Source organism: Rhinolophus sinicus, chromosome 9 (assembly GCF_057876585.1).
Source record: "Rhinolophus sinicus isolate RSI-liver-muscle chromosome 9, RSI-T2T, whole genome shotgun sequence".
In the NCBI taxonomy this organism is placed as follows: Eukaryota; Metazoa; Chordata; class Mammalia; order Chiroptera; family Rhinolophidae; genus Rhinolophus; species Rhinolophus sinicus.
Genome location: NC_142509.1, coordinates 33085884 through 33108415, shown reverse-complemented (window position 1 = coordinate 33108415; position 22532 = coordinate 33085884). Strand labels below are relative to the sequence as shown.

At 47.5% G+C, this 22532-nt stretch overlaps 1 protein-coding gene across 1 annotated transcript; it reads left to right on the top strand.

Annotated features, from left to right (window-relative positions):
* The first annotated feature begins 40 nt into the window (after window positions 1–40).
* On the top strand, window positions 41–22509 carry OAS2 (2'-5'-oligoadenylate synthetase 2). The gene is given in 12 exon segments (XM_019734091.3): window positions 41–1832; window positions 3399–3669; window positions 6611–6789; window positions 8456–8691; window positions 9222–9357; window positions 13770–13943; window positions 15555–15837; window positions 17540–17727; window positions 18761–18999; window positions 19857–20010; window positions 21174–21257; window positions 21259–22509. Coding segments are annotated over 12 exon segments (2163 nt in total). The 5' UTR covers window positions 41–1640; the 3' UTR covers window positions 21286–22509.
* The last annotated feature ends 23 nt before the right edge of the window (window positions 22510–22532 follow it).

Sequence of the window (22532 nt, the reverse complement as noted above, 5' to 3'; positions counted from 1 at the left end):
GACAAGGGCAGGGAAGGATCCTTTGTGGGCAAAGTTCTCCAGAGAAACAGAACCAGTAGAGTGTCTAGATCTAGAGCGAGAATTATTTTAAGAAATTGGCGGGTGCTATTATAGGGGTTGGCAAGTCCAAATTCTGCAGAGCAGGCTGGCAGGAGGAAGGTCCAGGGACGGGCTGATGTTGCAGCGCCATCTGCTAGTGGAATTCCCTCTTCCTTGGGGGAAGTCAATCTTTTTTCCAGTGAAGGCCCTCAACTGATTGGGTGAGGCCCGCTCACAGAAAGGTATCTGCTTTACTCAAAGTCCATTGATCTTGTTAACCTCATCTAAAAAAACACTGTTGCAGAAAGATCTAAAATACGTTTGACCAAATATCGGGGTACCATGGCCCAGCCAAGTTGACCTATAAAATTAATCTTACCACACCTGCCTTCTGTGTCACAGAGGCAGCCAGTGGGAGCCCTGTGGGAGTTTCATTTTCACAGCTCTGGACCCAGGAATTGCACACCTGTCTCCCCTCTGACCTGTATGCTTCTGAGCCTGTTTTCTGTCCTTGCTGGGTGGGGTGAGTGCCTGATGAGGCACTGCGGGTGTCCATGTGTGCTGAGGTCCTGGGCACACAGAAGCTCCCGCCCGCTGACCACTCTGGGACCTGGGTTTGCCCAGTGGCAGAGATGAAACCTGAGTCCAGGTCAGCCCCTGTGTGGAGGGCAGTTTCCAGGCTCTCGGCCTCCCGTGGAAAGGTGCTGACTCAGTAAATGGCCATCGACTGTGATTGGATGGCCATCAGCTGTGGCTAGTTGGCCGTCAGCTGTAACCAGTGAACCATTGGCTACAAATATAACTGCCGTGGCTATGCTAGCAGCAAATGGGGGATTGTGGATTGCAAATTGCAGAGGCGGATACCACTAGCAAGAATATAGTGGTATGACTCCCCTATCTATGGCTCCGTGGGTGTTCCTTTTTGGCCTCACCATGTTCTGCATTCTTATGTGGGGAGCGGGACCAGAGACCCTGCATGACACCCTGCTTTCCGTGTGTCCCTGAGCAAGTTAGTCACCTCTCGGGTCTCTTTCTCCTCATCGCTGTCACTGAACCTGAGTTCTCAGGCCACTGGGAACAGGAAGGAGGAGAAAAACCCTCAAAAACGACCTCTGCACCCTGTGAAATTGTATTTGCTTAACAAACCCTTATATACAATTTGCCATGTGCTGCACCCTGTTCTACGCACTTTGCAGAGATATTTCATCCTCGTATTATCCCAATGGGAGAGGTAGCACTGTGATCCCCATCTTACAGATGGGGAAATTGAGGCACAAAAAGGGCAGGCAATGTGCTCAAGGACATAGGTGTTAGCGAGTATCAAGTCCTCATAATTGGGCTCCAGAGGCTGCGTGTTTCACCACAAGGACTTGTTGGGAGCAGCTGAAAGGTGGTTGGATAAGCACAGCTGCAGGTGCGGGCAGGACTCTGGACTGAGCTAATCAGCTAGGAATGCTCCTGAGTTTCAGTTTCCTGGTTCCATGAGTTTCAGTTTCCTGGTTCCATGAGTTTCAGTTTCCTGGCTCTCAGCTCAGCTGATCCTCTTTCCACTCTGTCTCCCGCTCTGCCATTAGCTGTCACCTCAGCAGCCAGCAGGAGCAATGGGAAACTTGGCACCATCCTCAGTGCCTACTTCAATACCTACTTCAAGGCCTACTCAGGAATTGGAAGCGTTTATCCAGAAATTCCTGAGGCCCTACGAAGGCTGTCAGAAACAGATCGACAATGCAGTGGACACCATCTGTGCCGCCCTGCACGAAGCCGAGGAGTTCCTGGTGACAGATGTGGTCAAAGTAAGCAGAGGGCGGGGGTCAGGGCATCTGGGAGCCAGGAGATTCACTGGCCACTGGAAGGCAGAGTGACTTGGGGCTGAGCACCTACTGTGTGCCAGGCCCTGGGTGCCGGGCTCATCATCTTGTCCTCCCACCCTCAAGTGAGAGGATGGGCTATGGTGTAGAGTTTAGGAGCACAGACTTGGGAGCCGGCTCTGCCCCTTACTACTGTGTGACTGGGGCAGGTGGCTTAACCTCTCTGTGCTTCAGTCTCTGAATCTATAAAATGGGAGAGGAACCATACCCATCTCAAAGTGTTATGAAGCTTAAACATCTAATGTTCTTAGTACAAGCCCTGGTACAGAGTTAGTGGTCAGTAAATTAGCTGTGATTACTCACTGTTATGGTTTCTCTCCTTCTTTAGCAGTAAACTGAGGCTGGAGGACTTCAGTAAAACTATCTAAAAGGTTGCTCTGTGGTTTTCCAACAGCAAGAGGGGGCCGGGGCCCTCATCAGTTAGAAATGGTTGGTGTTAGGGGTACAAACCCCAGAGTTGAGGCTGAACATTCTCAGCCTTTGGGGAGGAAAGGGCACTGGGAAGGTGCCAGGACCCTGGGGTGGGGAGGACATTAGCGACCTCCCAGCCCACCCCCATGCTCCCCAGCGCTGGCACCCCACTTCCCTGCAGCCACAATGCTTTCTGGCCTCTGCCCTTACACACACCCACTAGCCCCACCACTAAAGACACCTGGACACTTGGTGTCTCCTGCCTTGCCTAGATGAGGAAACTGAGGCACAGGGAAGTTATTCAATAGCTGGCATCAGAGCTGGGAGTTAAGCCCAGGTGGGAGCATGCACCCTTACCCACTGTACCATCCTGCCTTTTAATACTGTTAACTTTTTTCTAATTAAAACAAAACATAAGAAAAGTGCACAGCGCTACATGTGCAGCCCAATGGGTTCCCTCAAACAACGTACGTGTATAACCTACACCCAGATTGAGAAAAAAAACATTCCCAGCCCCCAAAATCCCCTGGGCCCCCTATCCTGTCACTACCCCCAACCCCAGGCAGGCACGCTCCTGACTTCTAACAGCATAGATTAGTGTTGTGGGGTTTTTTATTTTGTATAAAAATGTAAGATGACCAACTATCCCACTTTGCCTGGGACCGAGGGGTTTTCTTGGAAATGGGCCTTTCAGTGCTAACAGTGGGGAAAACGGACAGCTTGGTCACCCTGTAAATGACCTCATGTACTATGAGGCTTGAGGGTATGGTTTCTTTGACCCACACTGTTTATGACATTTCTGTTGTGTGCCGGTGTTGTTACTGTCATTGTGTGGATACCACATTTGTCCGTGCTCATGTAGATGACCTTTGGAATTGCCTTCACGTGGGGGCAAGTATGAAAAGTGCTGCTCTGGGCATCTCGGTCTTCAGGTAGACAAGTGGCTATCCGCAACTCAGTTTTAAGACTATGGTGACATTGTAGGCTTTTGCTCATGTTGAGAAATAACGACTGCCTACTGGGGTGCCCCGTGACCCCCAAGACCCCAGAGCCTCACATCTGCTCTTCTGTCACTGCCAGGGTGGCTCCTATGGCCGGGAAACTGTCTTAAGGGGCCACTCCAATGGTACCCTCGTCATCTTCGTCAGTGACCTTCAAACATTCACGGATCAGAATAAAATGCGATACGAAATCCTCCGCAAAATCTGTAACTGGCTGAAACACTGTCAGCTTGAAAGGAAGCTGGCAGCCAAGATGGATATCGTGATGTCCCGCGGTAGGCTCTTCATCCAGCTGTCCACAACAGAGCAGAGCATCACTTTTGTGGTGCTGCCTGCCTTCGACGCTCTGGGTGAGCCCTCCTGGGTGTGTGGGGGGGAGCAGGGGTCTGGAGGGGTGTGTTGACAGAGAAAAGTCAAAGAAAGGGGTGGTGGATAGCCACGTGGTCCTCTAGGCTGGGGAGGGAATAGATACCCCAGGTGCTTTCCAAAGCGGGGGACCGTCAGCCTTCAAGAGAGGAGGTCCCTCCTACCCTGGGCTTACTCTCTTCTCTAGAATATCTCCCCCAACTCCTAACTGACTTTGGAAAAAATGTTCTAGACTCTAGAGTCTAGAGCAGAGCTTCTCAAATGGTGATATGCACACAAATCACCTGGGAATCTTGTTACAATGTAGGTTCTAATTCAAGAGACGGAGGGCAGGGCCCAGGATTCTGTATTTCAAACCAGCCCCATGATGCTGCTGCTGGTCCACAGACCACACTTGAGGATTTAGACCAGAATATATCTTGGTTAGAGAAAGAGGATGGGACAGAAATCTGGGAAAAGTTCAGCTGGGCGCATGTGGAATCTTCTGACCAGGTCAACATCGAGGCAAGGACCTTCCATGGGTAACATGGACGGATGGATGTGTAGGTGAGGGGATGGATGAGTGGATGGATGGATCAAGCGCAGTCACATGCAATCACACACTTAAATGCCAGAGCTCAAATTCAACCTCTCATTAAGCAAATGGAGAAACCAAAGGAAGGGAATGTTCCCAGGGTCATATAGTCAGCTACTGACAGAGCTAGAATGAAAGCCCAGGGCTTTTTGGTCCCAGGCCAGGGTACCTTCAAGGTGGAGACACACACACACACACACACACACACACACACACCTTGATGGTTCCCATTCACAGACAGATGGCCGATTTCAGAGAAGAATGCACCAGTGGGGAAGGTAGGCAGCCCTGAGTTATTTTCCTTGTCCCACTACTTACCCACTTTTGCCAACTGTACGATCGGACTAGAAACAGCTAGCTTGCATGCCCTGTAGGACAATGAGGTTGAGAGTACACGCCTGCCTCAAACTAAAGAGTCAAGCTAAAGAGACAACGTGTGACTCAGAATCCTTAGGAAATGCTATGTGCTCTCCTTTTGTTCAGAGCACGATGATTGGAGACTGGGCCACAGCAACCGCTGCTGGGTTCACCCCATCATGCAAGGATGGTGTGAGATCTAAATTCTTCCTCCTATGTGGCATCCAGAGCTGCCACCAGATGGTGGTAGAGCTGCACATTCCAAACTAAGATCCCTGTTCTACAAGGAAATAATAGTTGCTGAGAAAAGTAACCTTCTAGGGAATTCTTAAATTAATTTCTTTACTAAATATTAGCCTAACTAATGTGGTCTACTCTCCACACCAGCTCTAGGCTGACTTCCTTCAACTCTAGGTCTCTCTCCCCTGCCATGTGCCACCACTGCTCTCTCCCCAGGGTCTTTGACCTAAAAAGCAGGATTCTTCTATTTACCTGACTTCCTGGTGTTTCAGGCTCCTCCTATGTAAGTTATTTGTGAGGCTTGCATATTTCACTGTACATAAAGGGCTTAAATGTACATGGGATAGCACTCAATAAATGTTGTTATATTGTTACTATTATTGAACAGGATAGAATATTCTTTCCCTCAACCTCTCTGTGCACATCCAGCGCCCAGCACCATGCCTGGCTAATATTAGGAAGTCCGTAAACACCCTTTGGGGGGGAATGAAAAGAACAATCTGGCTCCTGGCTCCCGGTGTTTCTCTAAATGTATTTATAAACAGTGGAGCTCAGCTAGTGTGAATGGAAACCCTTTGATAAAATTCTGTGACCTAGAGCCATCCCCGTTACATTTGCTTTCCTCACGCCGAAACAAGCGGTTCTCGAACTTCACTGGGTATCAGAATCACGTGGGAACTTAGTAAACAATACAGAGGCCCAAGCTCTCTCCACTTGGGTGTCAGAGTTCCTCCAGAACTAATCTGGAACTCAGAGACTCATCTGCATGGGTGGGCCTGTGTTCCAGAGGAGCTAGGCAGCAGGGTTCAGATAGGCACCCCAGTTTGAGAGTCACGGCCCTGTGTCACCCTACCTCACAGGGTGCAGTTCTGTGGGGAGTATGCCTGTCCACTGGCCTCCATTCCCAGCCTCCAGGGCCCTGCCTTCACCTCGCCTGCCTCCTCAGCCTGCACCCAGGACTGTTTGAACTAGAACTTCCCTGGATGGGCTCAATGGCAGAATATGTTACACGTGATATATAGACTTTATTTGCTTCCAGTAACAATATAACAACATTTATTGAGTGCTATCCCATGTACATTAAGCCCTTTATGTACCCTGTTTTCCTGAAAATAAGACCTAGCCAGACAATCAGCTAGGTCTTATATGTCTTTTGGAGCAAAAGACATTAATATAAGATCCAGTATTATATTATATTATATTATATATATTATATATTATATATTATATTTATTATATTATATTATATTATATTATATTATATTATATTATATTATATTATATTATATTATATTATATTATATTATATTATATTATATTATATTATATTATAGATCTATTCTTATATTATAGTAAAATAAGACCAGGTCTTATATTAATTTTTGCTCCAAAATACGTATTAGAGCTGATTGTCCAGCTGGGTCTTATTTTCGGGGAAACATAGTATATGCCAACTGTGCCAACATCATTTTTGGAAAAAAAATCTTTTTCCTACTAATTTGGAACTCCCCCCCCGCTTTTATTTATATAATTGTGTTTCTTGTTTCCTCTGTTTGGTTCCGCTGATCTTGTCTTAAGCCAGCACCATATCTTTTGCATGATGGTCATTTTAGACCGCATTTTATTATCAAGCAGGGCAAGCCACCCTTCACCTTTTATGTAAATCCACCTGCCTCTTTGGTGTTACACCACACCCAACCTCACTGAGGCCAGGTTGTGTGAATGCCAAAAGTCATGTTTCTCTTTCACTCCAGGTTTAAGTGAGAAGCCCAGCCCCTGGACCTATCGAGAGCTTAAAAGATCCCTGGATATGACAAAAGCCAGCCCTGGCGAATTCTCAGTCTGCTTCACAAAACTCCAGCAGAATTTTTTTAACAACCATCCCAGAAAACTGAAGGATTTGATCCTCTTGGTAAAGTACTGGTATCAACAGGTAAATTTCAAATTGTCTATCTCTGGCTGTCATCCATTTCCTTTTTACCGAGATAATTTACATCCAGTAAAGTATGACAATCTTAATTATATAGCTCAATGCGTTTTTATATATTATTAAGCAACACTCAGATCAAAATAGGGCACATTTCCTGTACCGCAGCAGGCTGCCTCCAGACCCCTCCCAGTTAATACCGTGTTTCCCCGAAAATAAGACTTAGCCAGACCACCAGCTCTAATGCGTCTTTTGGAGCAAAAATTAATATAAGACCTGGTCTTATATTTTGTTAGATAAGACCCAGTCTTATATTATAGTAAAATAAGACCAGGTCTTATATTAATTTTTGCTCCAAAAGACACATTAGACATGATGGTCTGGCTAGGTCTTATTTTCAGGGAAACACAGTACTCCCCCAAATGACCCACTATCCTAAGAGCTGTCTCCAGAAATTCACTTAGCTCGTTTTCAAACTTGATGCAAATGGAGTCATACTCAACTTTGTGTCTGCCATCTTTGACTCAACATTATATCTGAGAGAGTTGTCCATGTTGGTGTGCGTGGTGGTGGTTTTCATTGTTTTGTAATATTCTGTTGTATTCAAGTACCACACATTTATCCATTCTGCTGATAGCCGTTCGGGTCGTTTCCCAATTGGGGTGATTATGAATTAGGTTAGTATGGATAGTCCCCCACATGTGTTTTTGTGAATTTAAGCACTCCTTTCTCTTGGGTAAATATGGAGGGGTGGAACTGCTGGGTTATAAGGTATGTGTACCTGTGTGTATACACCTGCACATAGCATATATATATATATATATGTGTGTGTGTGTATGTGTGTGTGTGTGTGTGTGTAAATAATGGTGAATATATACATATTTAACGTTAGTAAATACTGCCAAATACAGATGATCCCTGACTGACGATGGTTCAACTTAAGATTTTTTGACTTTACAATGGTGTGGAAGTGCTATGCATGCCATAGAAACCACACTCTGACCTTTGACCTTTGATCTTGCCCGGGCCAGCGATATGCGGCTCCATACTCGCTCGTGATGCTGGACAGTGCCTGAGCCGCAGCTCTGTCAGCCCCGTAATCACAAGGGCCAACAAGCGACACCTACAGAGCACTGTGCAGCCAGCCCTGTTTTGGATACTGTGTTTTGTGGGCTTGCATCCTATCATGTCTACAAAATGCCCATCTGTCTCCAACTTCTGGTGGGAAGAAGAGAAAGGCAATGACTCTTGAGATGAACCGTAAGATAAGTGCTCAGCCGTGGGCGAATGTAAGTGTTCTGAGCACGTGTAAAGTAGCCGAGGCTAAGCTAGGATGTTTGGTAGGTTAGGGGTTTTAAATGCATTTTTGACGTACGATACTTTCAACTCATGATGGTTTTATGGGGAGGCAACCCCATGGTAAGTTGAGCAGTGTTTGTAGTTTTCCCAAATGTTTGTACCAAATTACACTCCCATCAGCAACACTTTTAGGTGTTTCACAGCTTTGTCAATGCTTGGTATTGTCAGTTCATCGAATTTTAAACATGATGTCATTTTAGTCACTGTTGGGGGGCAGGGGCTTTCTATAGACGTCCAGTTTCTTGATTGCAGACCCCTGGCATGGGAGAACCTGGGTCCCCAAATTAGTCACTGCCCCTTTCTTCTCCCACAGTGCCAGAAAAAGCTGAGGGCTCTACCCCTGCTGCCCTCGTATGCTTTGGAGCTGCTCACAGTCTATGCCTGGGAACAGGGGTGCGGAGCAGAAGACTTTGAGATAGTCGAAGGCATCAGAACGGTTCTGGGGCTCATCAAACAGTCGAGGCAGCTGTGTGTCTACTGGACAGTCAATTACAACTTTGAGGATGAGACTGTCCGGAATATTGTGCTGGGCCAGATCCGGTCACCCAGGTACCCAACCTCCCTTGGCCCTCTCTACCTCTTCACTTGCATGCCAAACTGTACCCCCTTGGAATGATGCCTTAGCCCTATGCTTCCCAGCCAAGCAGGCCCCAAAAGAATGCCAACCACAGTGGGTAGGGAGAGGAACACACATCTGTCTGACGGAGAGAAACCTGAGCGATGCTTTTTCACATACCAAACCATTGTCACATTTTGTCCCCAAAACAAACACCTGAGAGGTTCTTTCCCGTTTAGAAGGAACGGGCCGAGAGGGAAGAAAGGTCAGCAAGAAGAGACCATTCGACTATGTTACTAATGGAACATCTCCATCAAGCAGAGAACACAGGACCAGAGAGGCTAGACATGTTAGATCAAGTGGCTCAGCAATTGAGAGGAACCATAGGAGTTAAAATCCATGTTAACAGGTGCCCAGTCTACATCTCTTTCCCCAAAACTGATTTCTCCTCCCACAAGAAGCCTGACTGATTTTCATTGATTGATTGATTGATTGATTGATTGTGATCTAATGGATTTCCTAGGCCAGTGATCTTGGATCCAACGGACCCAACCAATAACGTGAGCAAAGATAGCACATGCTGGCAACTGCTGAAAGAAGAAGCTGAAATGTGGTTGTCTTGCCTGAATGAGTCACCCGGACCATCATGGAATGTTCTGGTGAGAGGTCTTTCCAAATATAGCTCGTGTCACGCTGCGGAGAGGACCCTCCTGACACCTAGACTGCAGTCTGACCCAGATTACCATGTGTCAGCAAACTAGGGGCTATCACAAAGTCCCATGCACTGGGGGGGCTTAAGGCAACAGAAATGTATTCTGTCAGAGGTCTGGGGGCTAGAAGTCCAAGACCAAGGTGTTGGCAGGGCCAGGCTCCCCCTGACGGCTCCAGGGGAGGGTCCTTCGTGCCTCTTCCAGCTTCTGGGGGTGGCCGGCACTCTTCGGCTTGTGGCAATACCACTGCAACCTCTACCTCCGTTGTCACATGCCCTTCTCTTTTGTGTCTTCACTGTATCTTTCCTGTATGTATGTCTATCTCTGTGTCTCTGTCCTCTTCTTTTAAGGACACCAGTCATTGGATGAAGGCCCACTCTAACCCAATATGACCTTAGCCAAACTCGCTGACATCTGCAAAGACCCTATTTCCAAATCAGGTCACAGTCAATCACAGGTACTGGAGGTTGGGACATCAACATATCTTTTAGGGGGATGCTATTCAACCCATAACACACCATTGGGGGCCTCCCCTTCCATTAAAATGATGGCAAAGTACAAAATTGAACAAAGAGCAAAGGGGGCAGGCAGCTGCAGATGAGAGATTTCAATTAATTTTTACGAGAGAAAGCAGGTGGGAAGGTGATCACAGATGAACTGGAGCAGAGCCCAAGGGAAGGGGGTGGCAGTCACCCCTGCAGATGCCAAGACAGGCTCTGAGCTCCGTTCAAGCAGGCGTGCAGGGGAAGAATGAGAAGTGGGGCCGGGGACAGGACTAGTTGCAGGGCTGGCTGTGCACTGGAGGCGTTGACTTTCCCCGCCCCTCCCTGCCATCCGATAAAGGAGAAACAAATCTATCGACACTCTCAGAGCTTATCAGAGAAGGGCAACCCAACAAAACATGCTCAGGTTAGATTACTGAATCCATTCAGCATTCCTGGGGGTCATGGGCAGGGGTGGGGTCGGGGACACAAATGCATTACTGCGCTCAGATAGGTCAACTAAATTCCACATTTCACAGACATGGGACCAATTTACATCCAAATCATGGGAGGCAGGATGTACATCCCATATGCACAGAAATTTGAGGGCCAATGTAAATGGACTTAACCAAATTCATGGGGCCCTGGAAGTAAAGGAACAGGAAATAGGACCGTGAACAGGAAATTCCCTAACTGGATCCAGAAGGATTTCAACGCTCTGACAAGTGGTCCCTGGGCCTACTTTCCACCCCTCGCCCCTACTTTCCCTGGACTCCTGGTCTTTACTCCCTGATGTCGATTTTCCCAGGGTCCTAAGACAACTTTTTAAAAAATATATTTTCCCCCAACATTTTATTCTGGAAACTTTCAAATGTATAGAAAAGTTGCAATAATGCCAGTGAACACCTGTGTGCCCTTCACCTAGTAACAGAATCCCAAATGTTTTAACATTGCCCACATTGTGTATGACAGTCTGTGTGTGTGTGTGTGTACACACGTCTCACTGCCATCATTATTGCCATTGTTGTGGGTACCAAGCTCTTTAAGAGTCGGCTGCCAGACGGCTCTTCTCTTTACAAACCCTAAATGTTTTCATAGGCATTTCTGAGAACAAGGACATTCTCTCCAATAACTATGTGCAGTGGGCAAATTCCAGAGGTTCAGATTAGCACACAGCAGCTTCTCAAATAACGTCGTTTTGACATAATTGAGATGCCTGGGGACTCGTCGCTGAGATGCCTGGAGACTTAGCTCTTGTTCCCATCAATTAGCCTGTGGGAATACTGGTTTCTCTGTGTGTTGTTTCACGTAAAGTCAAGTCACAGAACCTACCGATGACGACGTTAAGTGAGGACTTGCTGGATGCCAGGCGTCTGATAAGATCCGCTCTCAGATTTGTCCAGTCATCCTGAGAATGGCCTTGACAGACATTTTTTTCCAGCCCAGGAGCACACATTGCATTTAGTGCTCATGCCTCTCCTAAACTATCCTGTGATCCCCACATTTGCCCTTTTTGATTTGTTACCCCCTTTCACCTGTTTCTAGAAGTCTGAGACCATCCCTCTCACTACAGCTGTTGGAGGCGATCCAGGCTAAGGAATGGCTGCATAAGGAGGTCCAGGCACTGAAGGGTGCACTTGTACACACACACATACACGTGCACACACAGGCATGTACACACCACGATATTCTGCCCTGTGGGAGAGGCAGTACTGGTGATGAATTTGCCGTCAAGGGGACACTGTTCTGGGCAATGGTGAGGCCCACTTTATGTCTGGGGCAACAAAGATTGACCTTCACCTTCAAGCTGAGCATTCCTCCCCTAAGCCAGCCGTCTTGTCTGTGCTCACCAGCGAAAGGACAGCATCTGCACAGAGCAGTGTATTCGTTTTCTCTTATTGAGAGAGAGAGAGGGAGAGAGAGATGATGGAAGGAAAAGGAAGGAAGAAAGCCACAAACTTCAGGGCATAGAATAATAGGAATTTATCACCTTAAAGTTCTGGAGGTAAGCCATTCAAAATCAGTCTCATTGTCCTGAAACCAGATGTCCACAGGCTCAGGGGAGACTCCGTTTCCTGGTCTTCCCCAGCTTCTCGGGGCCGCCTGCATCTGAATTCCTTGGCTCGTGGCCCTTCCTCCATCTTCAAAGCCAGCCAGGCAGTATGTTCTCTCCTTCTGACCTCTGCTTCCAGCCCTAAATCTCTCTGTCTAGCTCTGACCCTACTGCCTTCCTCTTATAAGGACCTTTGTGATGACATTGGGCCCACCTGGGTCACCCAGGACAATCCCCCCATCTCAAGATCCTTAATTTAATCACATCTGTGAAGTCCCATTTTCCATATATGAGAACATACAGGTTCTGGAGAGTTAGGACGTGGACATTTGGGGTTGGGGGTCACTATTCTACCTGCCACAAGTGAGAAGCAAGCTGCCTTCGCAGACTGAGGTCTGCAGGGGAGACTGACCATGAGTAAGTGGAAAAGGGAGGAAAACAGTGTCAGGCAAGGTGTTGCTCCCTGTGGTACATGGAGCAGACCCCAATCGCCAAAACTTTCCTACTGAAGAGGACAGAACTGTGCTTCTGTGTAGCTGTCAGAGCCGTTTTAGAAACCAGAATATGGTTGCTTTTCATAAGTAACTACAGGTACAAGGGAGTGACTGGCTCCCACCCTCCACAGTCCCATTTGATTAGAGAACTGTCCCCTGAGACTGAACTCACAGGCCCTCTGGTCCTGGGACAGCCCTCTCTTCACCACACTTAGCGAGAGCAGCAGCAGCCTCCCCTGGTGTTGAAGGTTGAACACGGTCCCCCAAAATTCATGTCCACCCAGATCCTCAGAATACGACCTTCTTTAGAAATAGATTCTTTGCAGGTGTCACTGGTTAAGATGAGGTCATCCCGGGTTCGCATGGGTCCCACATAAGAAGACACACAGAAACATAGGTACAGCGGGGAGAAGGCCATGTGCCTACAGCTCCAGGGATTAGAATGATGCATCTACCAGGCAAGGAACACCAAGGATTGCGGGCCAACAGAAGCTGGAAGAGGCAAGAAAGGATCCTCCCTTGGGGTGGCCGGTTAGCTCAGTTGGTTAGAGCATGGTGCTGACAACAGCAAGGTTGCCAATTCGATCCCTGCATGGGCCACGGAGCTACGCCATTGTAGCATGAAAGCAACATGTAACAAATGACCATGGCTCTTTCCCAATGAAAACAATTAAAAAAAAAAAAAAAAAAGGATCCTCCCCTAGAGCCTCAAGAGAGAGCACGGCCCTGCTCACACTTTGATTTTGGACTTCTAGTCTCCAGAACTGTGAAAGAATGAATTTCTGTTGTTTTAAACCCCCCAACCCCCCAGGTTGTAATTTGTACGGCAGCCCTGGGAAACCAATCCACCTGGTCGCAGCGTGTTTCACAGAGGCTGCTAGAACCTGAAAAAGAAGTCAGTGTGATCATCAGAAACCCGTAATTGCTACAGGAACCAGGAAATTCAGGGAGGAACAGAGCACTAGGGAAGCTGAAAGGTGTTGGCCATCAGGAGATGAGGCTGCAACTGGCTGTGGAAACCAGAGGGCAGTTTGGAGTCAAGGGCATGAAGAAATCCATCAGGAGAAGGATCCAGAATTCTCCTAGGGAGTAAGGGGGGCAACTCAGAGAGTTTTGTGTGGGGGGGGGATCTTGGGTACCACCTTAAACTCTCAGGTATGTTCCTGGGATATGTCACTGCAAGAAGTGAAGACCACAAAGGTACCAGCATGAGGGTTGGAGAGCACGAGGGAGAGGTGGGCAGCGCTCCAACCCCCACCAGGCAGGGGAGAAAGCCTGGGGCTGGCAGGGGAGTGAGGGGCGCTCACAGTGGGGGTCTTCTACCTTCCCCAGCCAGCATCACTCCAGGAAACCCCAGGCCATCGTCTGGATAAGTTCATCAAGGACTTCCTCCAACCCAGCGAAGCTTTCCTCAATCGGATCCATAAAGCTGTTGACATCATCTGTAGCTTCCTTAAAGAAAATTGCTTCAGATATTCAACTACAAAAGTTCAGAAGGCTGTCAAGGTAAGCACTGGCCTTTCTCCAAAGTCGTGTCACTGGCAGGGCGCTGAGCAGTGTCTGGAGCTCTGTAATACTCATCTCCCACCAGAGGCTGAGTCCAAAGGATGACAGAGGGAAGCTTCAGTCATTAACAACACACTTTCAATTCTGTAAGCATCCTCGGGCTGCCAGCATCCTTGGCTTATAGCTGTATGACCAGCATCTTTGCCTCCATCTTCCCATCACCTTCTCCTCTCCATGTGTCTTCTTCCTTTCTCTTCTCTTCTGAGGACACTTGTCATTGGATTTAGGACACACAGATCCCTAACTTGATTACATCTACAAAGACCCTGTTCTCCAAATAAGACCACATTTGCATGTTCCCAGCAGACATATCCTTTTTTTTTTTTTTTTTTTGGTAGTGGGGGTGGTCACCATTCAAACCACTGCAGATTCTAAGCTGGGCGTATATGGCACCAAAAAACGGCCTCTTTCTTGTTTCAGTGACTGGAGTCTGATTGTTTTCTTCCACTGAACTAGAGATTCAGTGGATGAGACCATCTTGTCCATGGCCCAAAGGCCTCGGGTTGACACGCTTCCCTCTGCGTGAATGAACTGGCTTAGAACAGGGATTCACCGAGGATCTGTATACAGTAAACAGAACACCCTCCCCTCGCCCCTAACCCACAAAGCCAGGCATTCCTCCCCATGGGAAAAAGAAACAGACGCTCCACAAAAATCGAATGAGCTTTCCAGGGGCAACCAGGGCAATAAGTGGTGCCCAGAGCAAAACCCGCAGCATTGTGCCACTGAGAGGGTTCTCTGTGCTGCAGCGGGCTTCCTCCCAGCTCTCCCGCAAATAAGCCCAGCAGCCAAGGAGCTCCTCAGAATAGAATGAGTCTGCCCACTGCCTGGCAGCTCATGCAGGGGTTGCCAAACCAGGGCCGTGAGCTAGGACTGGTTTCTACATTTTTACAGAGTCGTTGAAGGAGCAGAAAGGGAGGAGGAATAGGAGGAGGAAGAGGAGGGAGGAAGAAAAGCAGAGAGGAGGGAGGAGAAGGAAAGAATAAGGGGAAAGAAGGGGAGGGGGGAGGGAGGAAGGAAGTGGAGAAGCCTTTGTGAAAGCGACAAACAAAGACCACAGAGCCTAAAATATTTACTACCTGACCCTTTACAAAAAGATCGCCAACCCCTGTACCTAAATTAGGAATATTCACCCAATGACCCTCAGACTATAGGAAGAAATGTTTGAATCAGGGAACAGATAAGAACCTGCAACAGAATGATTGCAGCCAGTTGGATTTCTGTCAGGGCACAGGCGGTCAAAGTGACATATGCTTTAGGAGACATCTTTAGGGAGTTGACTTGAGAAGTAGGTAATTTATAAAACTAACCCATCAGTGGTTCGTGTATAAATAAGCAGCTCAAAGGGTGTGAGAACAACTGCCTTTGGAGCCATATAATTCTATTCGTGTGAAAAACGAAACACCCTGCTTTGGTCTCAGCCCTCACTGGACCCTAACTCTGAACCTACCCACGGCAACGTCATTAATTAGCCCGACTGGTGCCAGTCCATGGGGACGAGGGGCTCACAGTCTAGAAAATGCTGTATGTCAACTTGCCTTTCCTCCCTAGGGAGGGTCGGCCGGCAAAGGCACGACTCTGAAAACTGGTTCTGACGCCGACCTCGTCGTGTTCACCACCTCACTCAAAAGCTACACCTCCCAAAACACAGAGAGATGCGACATCATCAAGGAAATCCGCAAACAGCTAGAAGTCTGTCAGCAGCAGGAGAGGTTTGAAGTGAAGTTTGAGATTTCAAAATGGAAGGCTCCCCGGGTGCTGAGCTTCTCTCTAAAATCCAAAGAGTTCGACGAAAGTGTCGACTTTGATGTACTGCCTGCGTTTAACGCACTAGGTAAGACTCCCCACACCTTGGAATCTGCAGGAGGAAGATGGGTTCCAGAATAATGGTGGGAGGAGGTGGAGGGGAAGACACATGACTTAGTAATGGGCCATGGGTCCAGTACCCCCCGGCAGGTCACAATAATAATGGCAACAGTATAGGAATGCCCCACCCTTTAGCTATGATTTCACTTTCCGCGGTTTCAGTTACCCACGGTTAACCGTGGTCTGAAAATATTAAATGGATAATTCCAGAAATAAACAATTCATCTGCTTCAAATTGCATGCCATTCTGAGCGTGGGGTGAACTCTCACCCCATCCCAGTCTGACTTCCTCAGGATGTGACTTCTCCCTTTGTCCAGCGTCTCCACGCTGTGTACGCTCCCCGCTCGTTAGTCACGTAGCAGCTACCTTCATTATCAGATCAACTGTCACAGTGTCACAGGGCTTGTGTTCAGGTCACCCTTACTTTCCTTAGTAATGGCCCCAAAGTGCAGGAGGAGTGATGCTGGCAATTCAGATCTGCCAAAGAGAAGCCCACGAGGGCTCCCTTTCAGTCAAAAAGTATGTCTATACGGGAAAAATACCTAGTAGATAGAGTGCGGTACTATCCGTGGTTTCAGGCATCCATTTGGGGGTCTTAGAGCATATGCTCCATGGATAAGGGGGTCTTACTGTACCTTACAGCTATATGCATTTTCATTCCTCGTTTAAGTACCCCAAGATGACCAGGACCCACATCTTATTCTGTGGTGTCATTCACAATACCCATCAAAGAATGGGGTACACAGGTGCCTGGTACACATTTATAGATAAAATGCCTCAAGTGTTCGTGAAGGAAATTAAAGAACAGACTGTGGGAGGCATTCTGAGACAAAGACAGGAAGCCTGGGTGTTCAGCTTCAATCTTAGGCAAAAATGTCCTTTAGAAATTCAATTCATGGGTGACAGATACATAATGGAGCACTAAAAGGAACCAACGCTATTTCAGGCATTTTCCAAATCTGAAACAGGAAGACTCTGGTACCTTCCCTCTGAATGGTTCTTTGTCCCTCCGAGAGGAAATAACAGTAGAGGTTGGGGGTTGGCTAACTTTATTTGTAAATGGCAAGATAGCAAATATTTCCAGCTTTGAGGACCATACGGTACCTGTCACACCTACCCAACTCTACTGTTGTCACCTGAAAGCAGCCATAAGCGATACATTGACAAACGGCCATGGCAGTTTCAATAAAACTTTATTTACAAAAACAAATAGTGGGCCAGATTTAGGCTGGGACCATAGTCAGCAAACTCCCGTTCAGCGCTGTCCAAAAGGTCTTTCTATGATAATAGGAATATTCTATATCTCTGCTCTACAGCTATTGAGAGATTGAAGTGTAGCTAGTGCAACTGAGAAACTAAATTTTTTATTTGATTTCCCATTAATTAATTTAAATGCAAATAGCCACATGGGCTGGTGGCTGCCATATTGGACAGTGCAAAACTAGATAAGTACTTTAATAATACCACCTGCACTCATACAGACTGCATCATTTAAAAAAAAAATCTCATTATTCTAGAGATGCTCCCAATATCTTAGACATAGTAATTCAAATATACTAATTGAGTTCAAAATAATTTCTCAGAAGTAAATATTTATCCAAAATGTTTCAAAACCTGTTACTTTCTATACATATGAAGGCATAATTTAAATATATCTCTCCCATCCTAGATAAGTGGAAACCTGGCTCTACCCCCAGCCCCAAGGTCTACAGAGATCTCATCTGTCTGTATAAGTCCTCAAACATCGTGGGGGGAGAATTTTCTACCTGTTTCACAGAGCTGCAGCGTGACTTTATCATCTCCCGACCCACCAAACTGAAGGATTTAATTCGCCTAGTGAAGCACTGGTACAAACAGGTATGACAGCCCTTGTTCCAGCCATCTACTTATTATTTGCATCAGTTCTCTGCGGCCGTGAAACCGGCTTAGCCAGCGCCCTGTATGTCGGTCCATACTCTCTCATGCTGGGGGCTGTCCCCTCCTTAGTTCTGAGGATCTCTGTGCAATTCCCATCACTAACCCCATTAAGTTGGGCCGGGTGGAGAGCAGCTCCTACCATCAAAGCTGCCACATGGGGTTAGTGTGCCTTCACTCCCACACCCAAAGAATTCTGCAGGCATCTAAGTTACCCTGTCTGCAAAGGGCAGGTGAAGTTGGGGTGTGCGTGCCAACAAGTCGCCAGCCTGACTGGCCTGTGCTCGGTGCCCATAACAAACAGACAGAAACGCTAGCTCCTGGAAGGCAGGTGGAAGCTACAGGTGGTACCAGGGGTTGCATTTCCTATAGTATGGGTTCGCCTGCTTTCACGTCCATCAGCTGTCTTGCACACGGGGTAGTTTCTGAGTATTTTCATGACAGCGAACGTCCAGCACAAGATCAGCTCTCGCCTGAAGTATCGCCTTTCTGTGTCCAGCTCAGAAGCCTGAGGTGGAGACTGAGCTCCGTGTGGTCCCCATCCCCGAAAATGAGAGATACGGTTCCCCTGCTCAGAGGGCTCAGGGCTGCGGGGTGACCTTGAGCAAGTCACTTCACTTCCCTGGCTTCATGTAAAGTGGCCATCAGCATGCGGGCTGTGTAGGGTGGTTGGGGGGATTAGGAATGGCACAGGCAAAATGCTGGCCCCAAAATGAGCAGGCAATAGGTTTTTAGTAAATGGTGGCAATGGTATTAAATCTAGGAAGTCCTACGCGGTCAAATCACAACAAAGAAACCTCCGCGGGCTGCCCGTGAACTGCTCCATAGCCCAGTCCCACCTGCACTGCGTCTCGGGACTCGGGTATCCTGCTGTGGCCCCAGTGGTCCTTAATGTGAAGTTTCTGGGGCTCTCGCTGAGCAGCTCGCGCCTCCCTGCCTTGACCACTATTGTCTGACACTCCCCTTTTTCCTTCAGTGTGAAAAGAAACTGAAGAAAAAGGGGTCTCTGCCCCCCAAGTATGCCCTGGAGCTGCTCACCATCTACGCCTGGGAGCAAGGGAGTGGGCTGGCAGATTTTGACACCGCGGAAGGTTTCCGGACGGTCCTGGAGTTGATCAGACGGTATCAGCAGCTCTGTATCTTCTGGACGGTCAATTACAACTTTGAAGATGCGATTGTGAGGGACTTCCTACTGACCCAGCTCCAGAAAACCAGGTGCCCCGAACCGTACCCCACCCCACCCCCTTTTTTCTTAACCTGATTGCCTCCAACACTCTCTGCCACCTGGATTCTCCTCCCGCGGGGTCATGATTCATTATCCTCTTGTGAAACCGAAGGGGGAAGGTGCTAGCCAACAACACCTCCCGCTGTCTCCAGGAGCAAAACCCTAGGGAGGCAGGAGAAAATGTCACCCAGAAGGAACAGAGAAAGGACGACCAAGGCGCCAGGCTCCTGAGTGGCCTCCATCTTTCTAGGTCAGAAGGAAAAGCATGGATTTATTAGCAGGTCTAAGAGGTGTTTGGAAGTGTGTCCCTGAGAAATAACACTATCAATCATAGGCCCATTTATCCTGCAGGCTTTTTATTAGATCAGGTTTTGTCTACCCTTTCAGACCTGCATCCCCCAAAACTGTTATCCTTCAAGAACAGGAAGGAATCTTAGTGTATCCTCTCAGCACCTCCAGTCGGGGACAAAAGCAATGGAAGCAAAAGAAAAGGAAAAAGACCAGAGTACTGGGACAGCACAGAGAAGAGAGAACAGGGTATCTTGGGTTGCCTACCATGGGTGTAGTCTACTTGGCAACATTATATTAAGTTCAATTATACATCATATTTTAGCTGACCTGGCAAGGAGGAGGTGTTTCATTGATGCCTTCATGTATGTAATAACAAACAGCTTTCACAGCATTTTTGATAAATATCATTTCATGCCAAGAAATTACTTTGAGCTGTATGAATACATTTGAATTCCTGACCTCTAAGCTATAAGGACACATTGTTTTGTTGTTGAGAGGAGAATGGGCCCCTGATTCTAAAAAGCGTACCTCTAATGCCTCCTAACCCCTCGTTTAGGCCTGTGATCTTGGACCCAGCCGAACCTACTGGCGACGTGGGTGGAGGCGACCGCTGGTGTTGGTATCTTCTCGCGAAAGAAGCTACCGAATGGCTGTCCTTTCCGTGCTTCATAGATGGGGCTGGACATCCCGTACAATTTTGGAAAGTGCCCGTAAGGATAATCTAAAGAAATTGTCATCTGGAGAGTGCCCTGTGACAGGCTGAAATCAAAGGGCTCCTTCTGCTGTAGCAACTTGGAATTCATTCAGCCACAAGTACCAGCCCCGCTAGGGAGCTTAAACAATTTCATTTTCTTCCCATTGCAAGAAACCCTAAGGCAGGCAATCCAGGACTCTCGCAACAGCTCCAGCATGCTTTCTCCATGAGCGAAGCATCCCCACTATTAGCAGTTAGGGTTGGATAGTTCTTTGTGGTGGGTGAGGGCTGCCCTGGGTTGTGTGGGATGTTGAGAAGCATCCCTGTTCTCTACCCACGAGACGTCAGTAGCACCACCCCCTATGTGACAACCAGAAATGTCTCCAGACATTGCCAAATGTCCCCTCGGGCACACCTTTCCCCAGCTCTTTCTGGCTCCACTCTCTTTCATTGTTGGTGTTAGTCCTTGTGGCACTGAAAGTGGCTAGTGCACCTTGAGGTGGCGGGTTCCCGGTCCAGGCAGGAAGAATGGAAAGGGGAAGATACCAACCCAAGGTTATCTTATCAGAAGCTTCATCCAGCAAATTCTCTTACATTTCATTGACCAGAACTGTCACATGACTACCTGTTACTTAAAAGTTGCTGCAAAAAGAGGGAGTGAAGATGACTGGGGATGGGGGTTGGGTCACCCAACCAAGAGTTCTGCCACACTTGTCCAAAGCTCCCTTCCTACCAAGAGACCTGCCGCCAGGTACACTTGGTTCTCCCACCAGGTTCTTTCTCAAGGTTTTTTTCAAAACAGGGTTTCTCAACCTCGGTACTAGTGACATTTTGGGCCAGATCATTGTTGTAGGGGGCTGTCCTGTGCCTTATTGGATGTTGAGCAGTGTCCCAAGTCTCTACCTACTCAATGCCACCCAGTTGTGACCATTAAAAATGTCTCAAGACATTGCCTCATGTCCTATGCGGGTGGGGGGCAAAGTCATCTGCTTTAGAGGAACCCCCACCCCACTCCAGGGTCAGCTTTAGTTATCAAGATCAGCAAGTACCCCAAAATTATCCTTGGTGATAGTTACCCTCTGAGATACACTTCCTCCTTTTTTTTCTGACTCCTTTAACCAGGGGTTTTAACTACGTAGGATACATATTATTCTTGCACATATATTTCTTCCTTTCTAGACCGCGCAGACACCAGGCAGCTGTGGAGCTCGGTTGCATCCTGTTGTCGATGAGATGTTCTCATTCAGGAGTCGTCAAATCCTCCAATAAAAATGCTAGAAGAAACTTCTAGAGGTCATCTGGCAATTGCTGTTGAAGAATCAGGTCACTGTGTAAAAGAGTAACCCAGATCCGTCCTTCCATGGATGGTCCCCTGTGCTCTTTCCCTCACTTCTTCGACTGCTCTTCAAATCAAGACTGCCGCATCCTTCGAAAGTCTTGTAAAGTCTCGCCTTGCCGAACTCTCACTCCACAAGTGACGTACCTTATTAAACATATTTGCTCTTCTCCAGCTTTAGGCACACTGTATTGCTGTCAACGGTTCTGTATTTTTCCAGTTCTTTCCTGCCCCTTCAGGTCTTAGAAGAGGAACCTCTCCATATTCTGAAAGAGCCCCTTGGTTCCCATAATTCAGTGATCTTGCTTTCATAATCCTCCACCTCGCTCACCTCCCTCTGTACACGAAACAGTGTCTGCCCCGCTGAACTGAAAGTCCCCTAAGCTAGTAGTAAGCCAACCTCTTCTTGGACCTTCAAACTCTCCAAAGGGTTATTGAGAATATATATATGTCTCCTACTGTCTTCCTCTCAGCTTACCTTTATTCTCCCATCCATGAGTACGTTCTTGCCAAATCTAAAGCCTTTATCCTCTGGCTTTAGCTTTAAAGATACTTGCAGATCTAAGTGTTTTAACCTCATAGATATCTATTATACTTAAAGTCTTATTACTTTCACATATACCAACTATCATATAATAAAGAATATATCTGGTCTTTATTCCCTGTCCCTGGCATAGAGCTTCAAAAACCCTTGGAATTTCCTGATAGGTGTGTCTTTTGCATTCATAATGAGCCCCTTCCAACCGTCCCTGGGTTTGTGCTAATGAGGTGTGGGCTCTTAGATTCCAATGGGGAGGGGGTTGGCCATGCCAGAAAGACCAAGCCAGAAAGTCCAAGGATGTGATTAGAGGCTTGAAACTTTCAGCGCCACCCCTAACTCCCAAGAGGAGAGGGGGCTGGAGATTGATCTTAAGCAGGTGGCCAAGGATTTAATCAGTCATGAGTCTACAATGAACCCCCAATAAAAACTCTGGACAACCAGGCTTGGGGAGCTTCCCAGTTGGCAAATATATCAATGTATTATGAAGATGGCACATCTGGACTCCATGGGGATAGAAGCTCCTGCACTAAGGACCCTTTCTGACCTTGTCCTCTCTGTATCTCTTCATCTGGCTGTTTATCTGTATCCTTTATAATAACATGATGATTGCAAATAAAGTGCTCTCCAGAGCTCTGTGAGTCATTCTAGTGAATTATTGAAC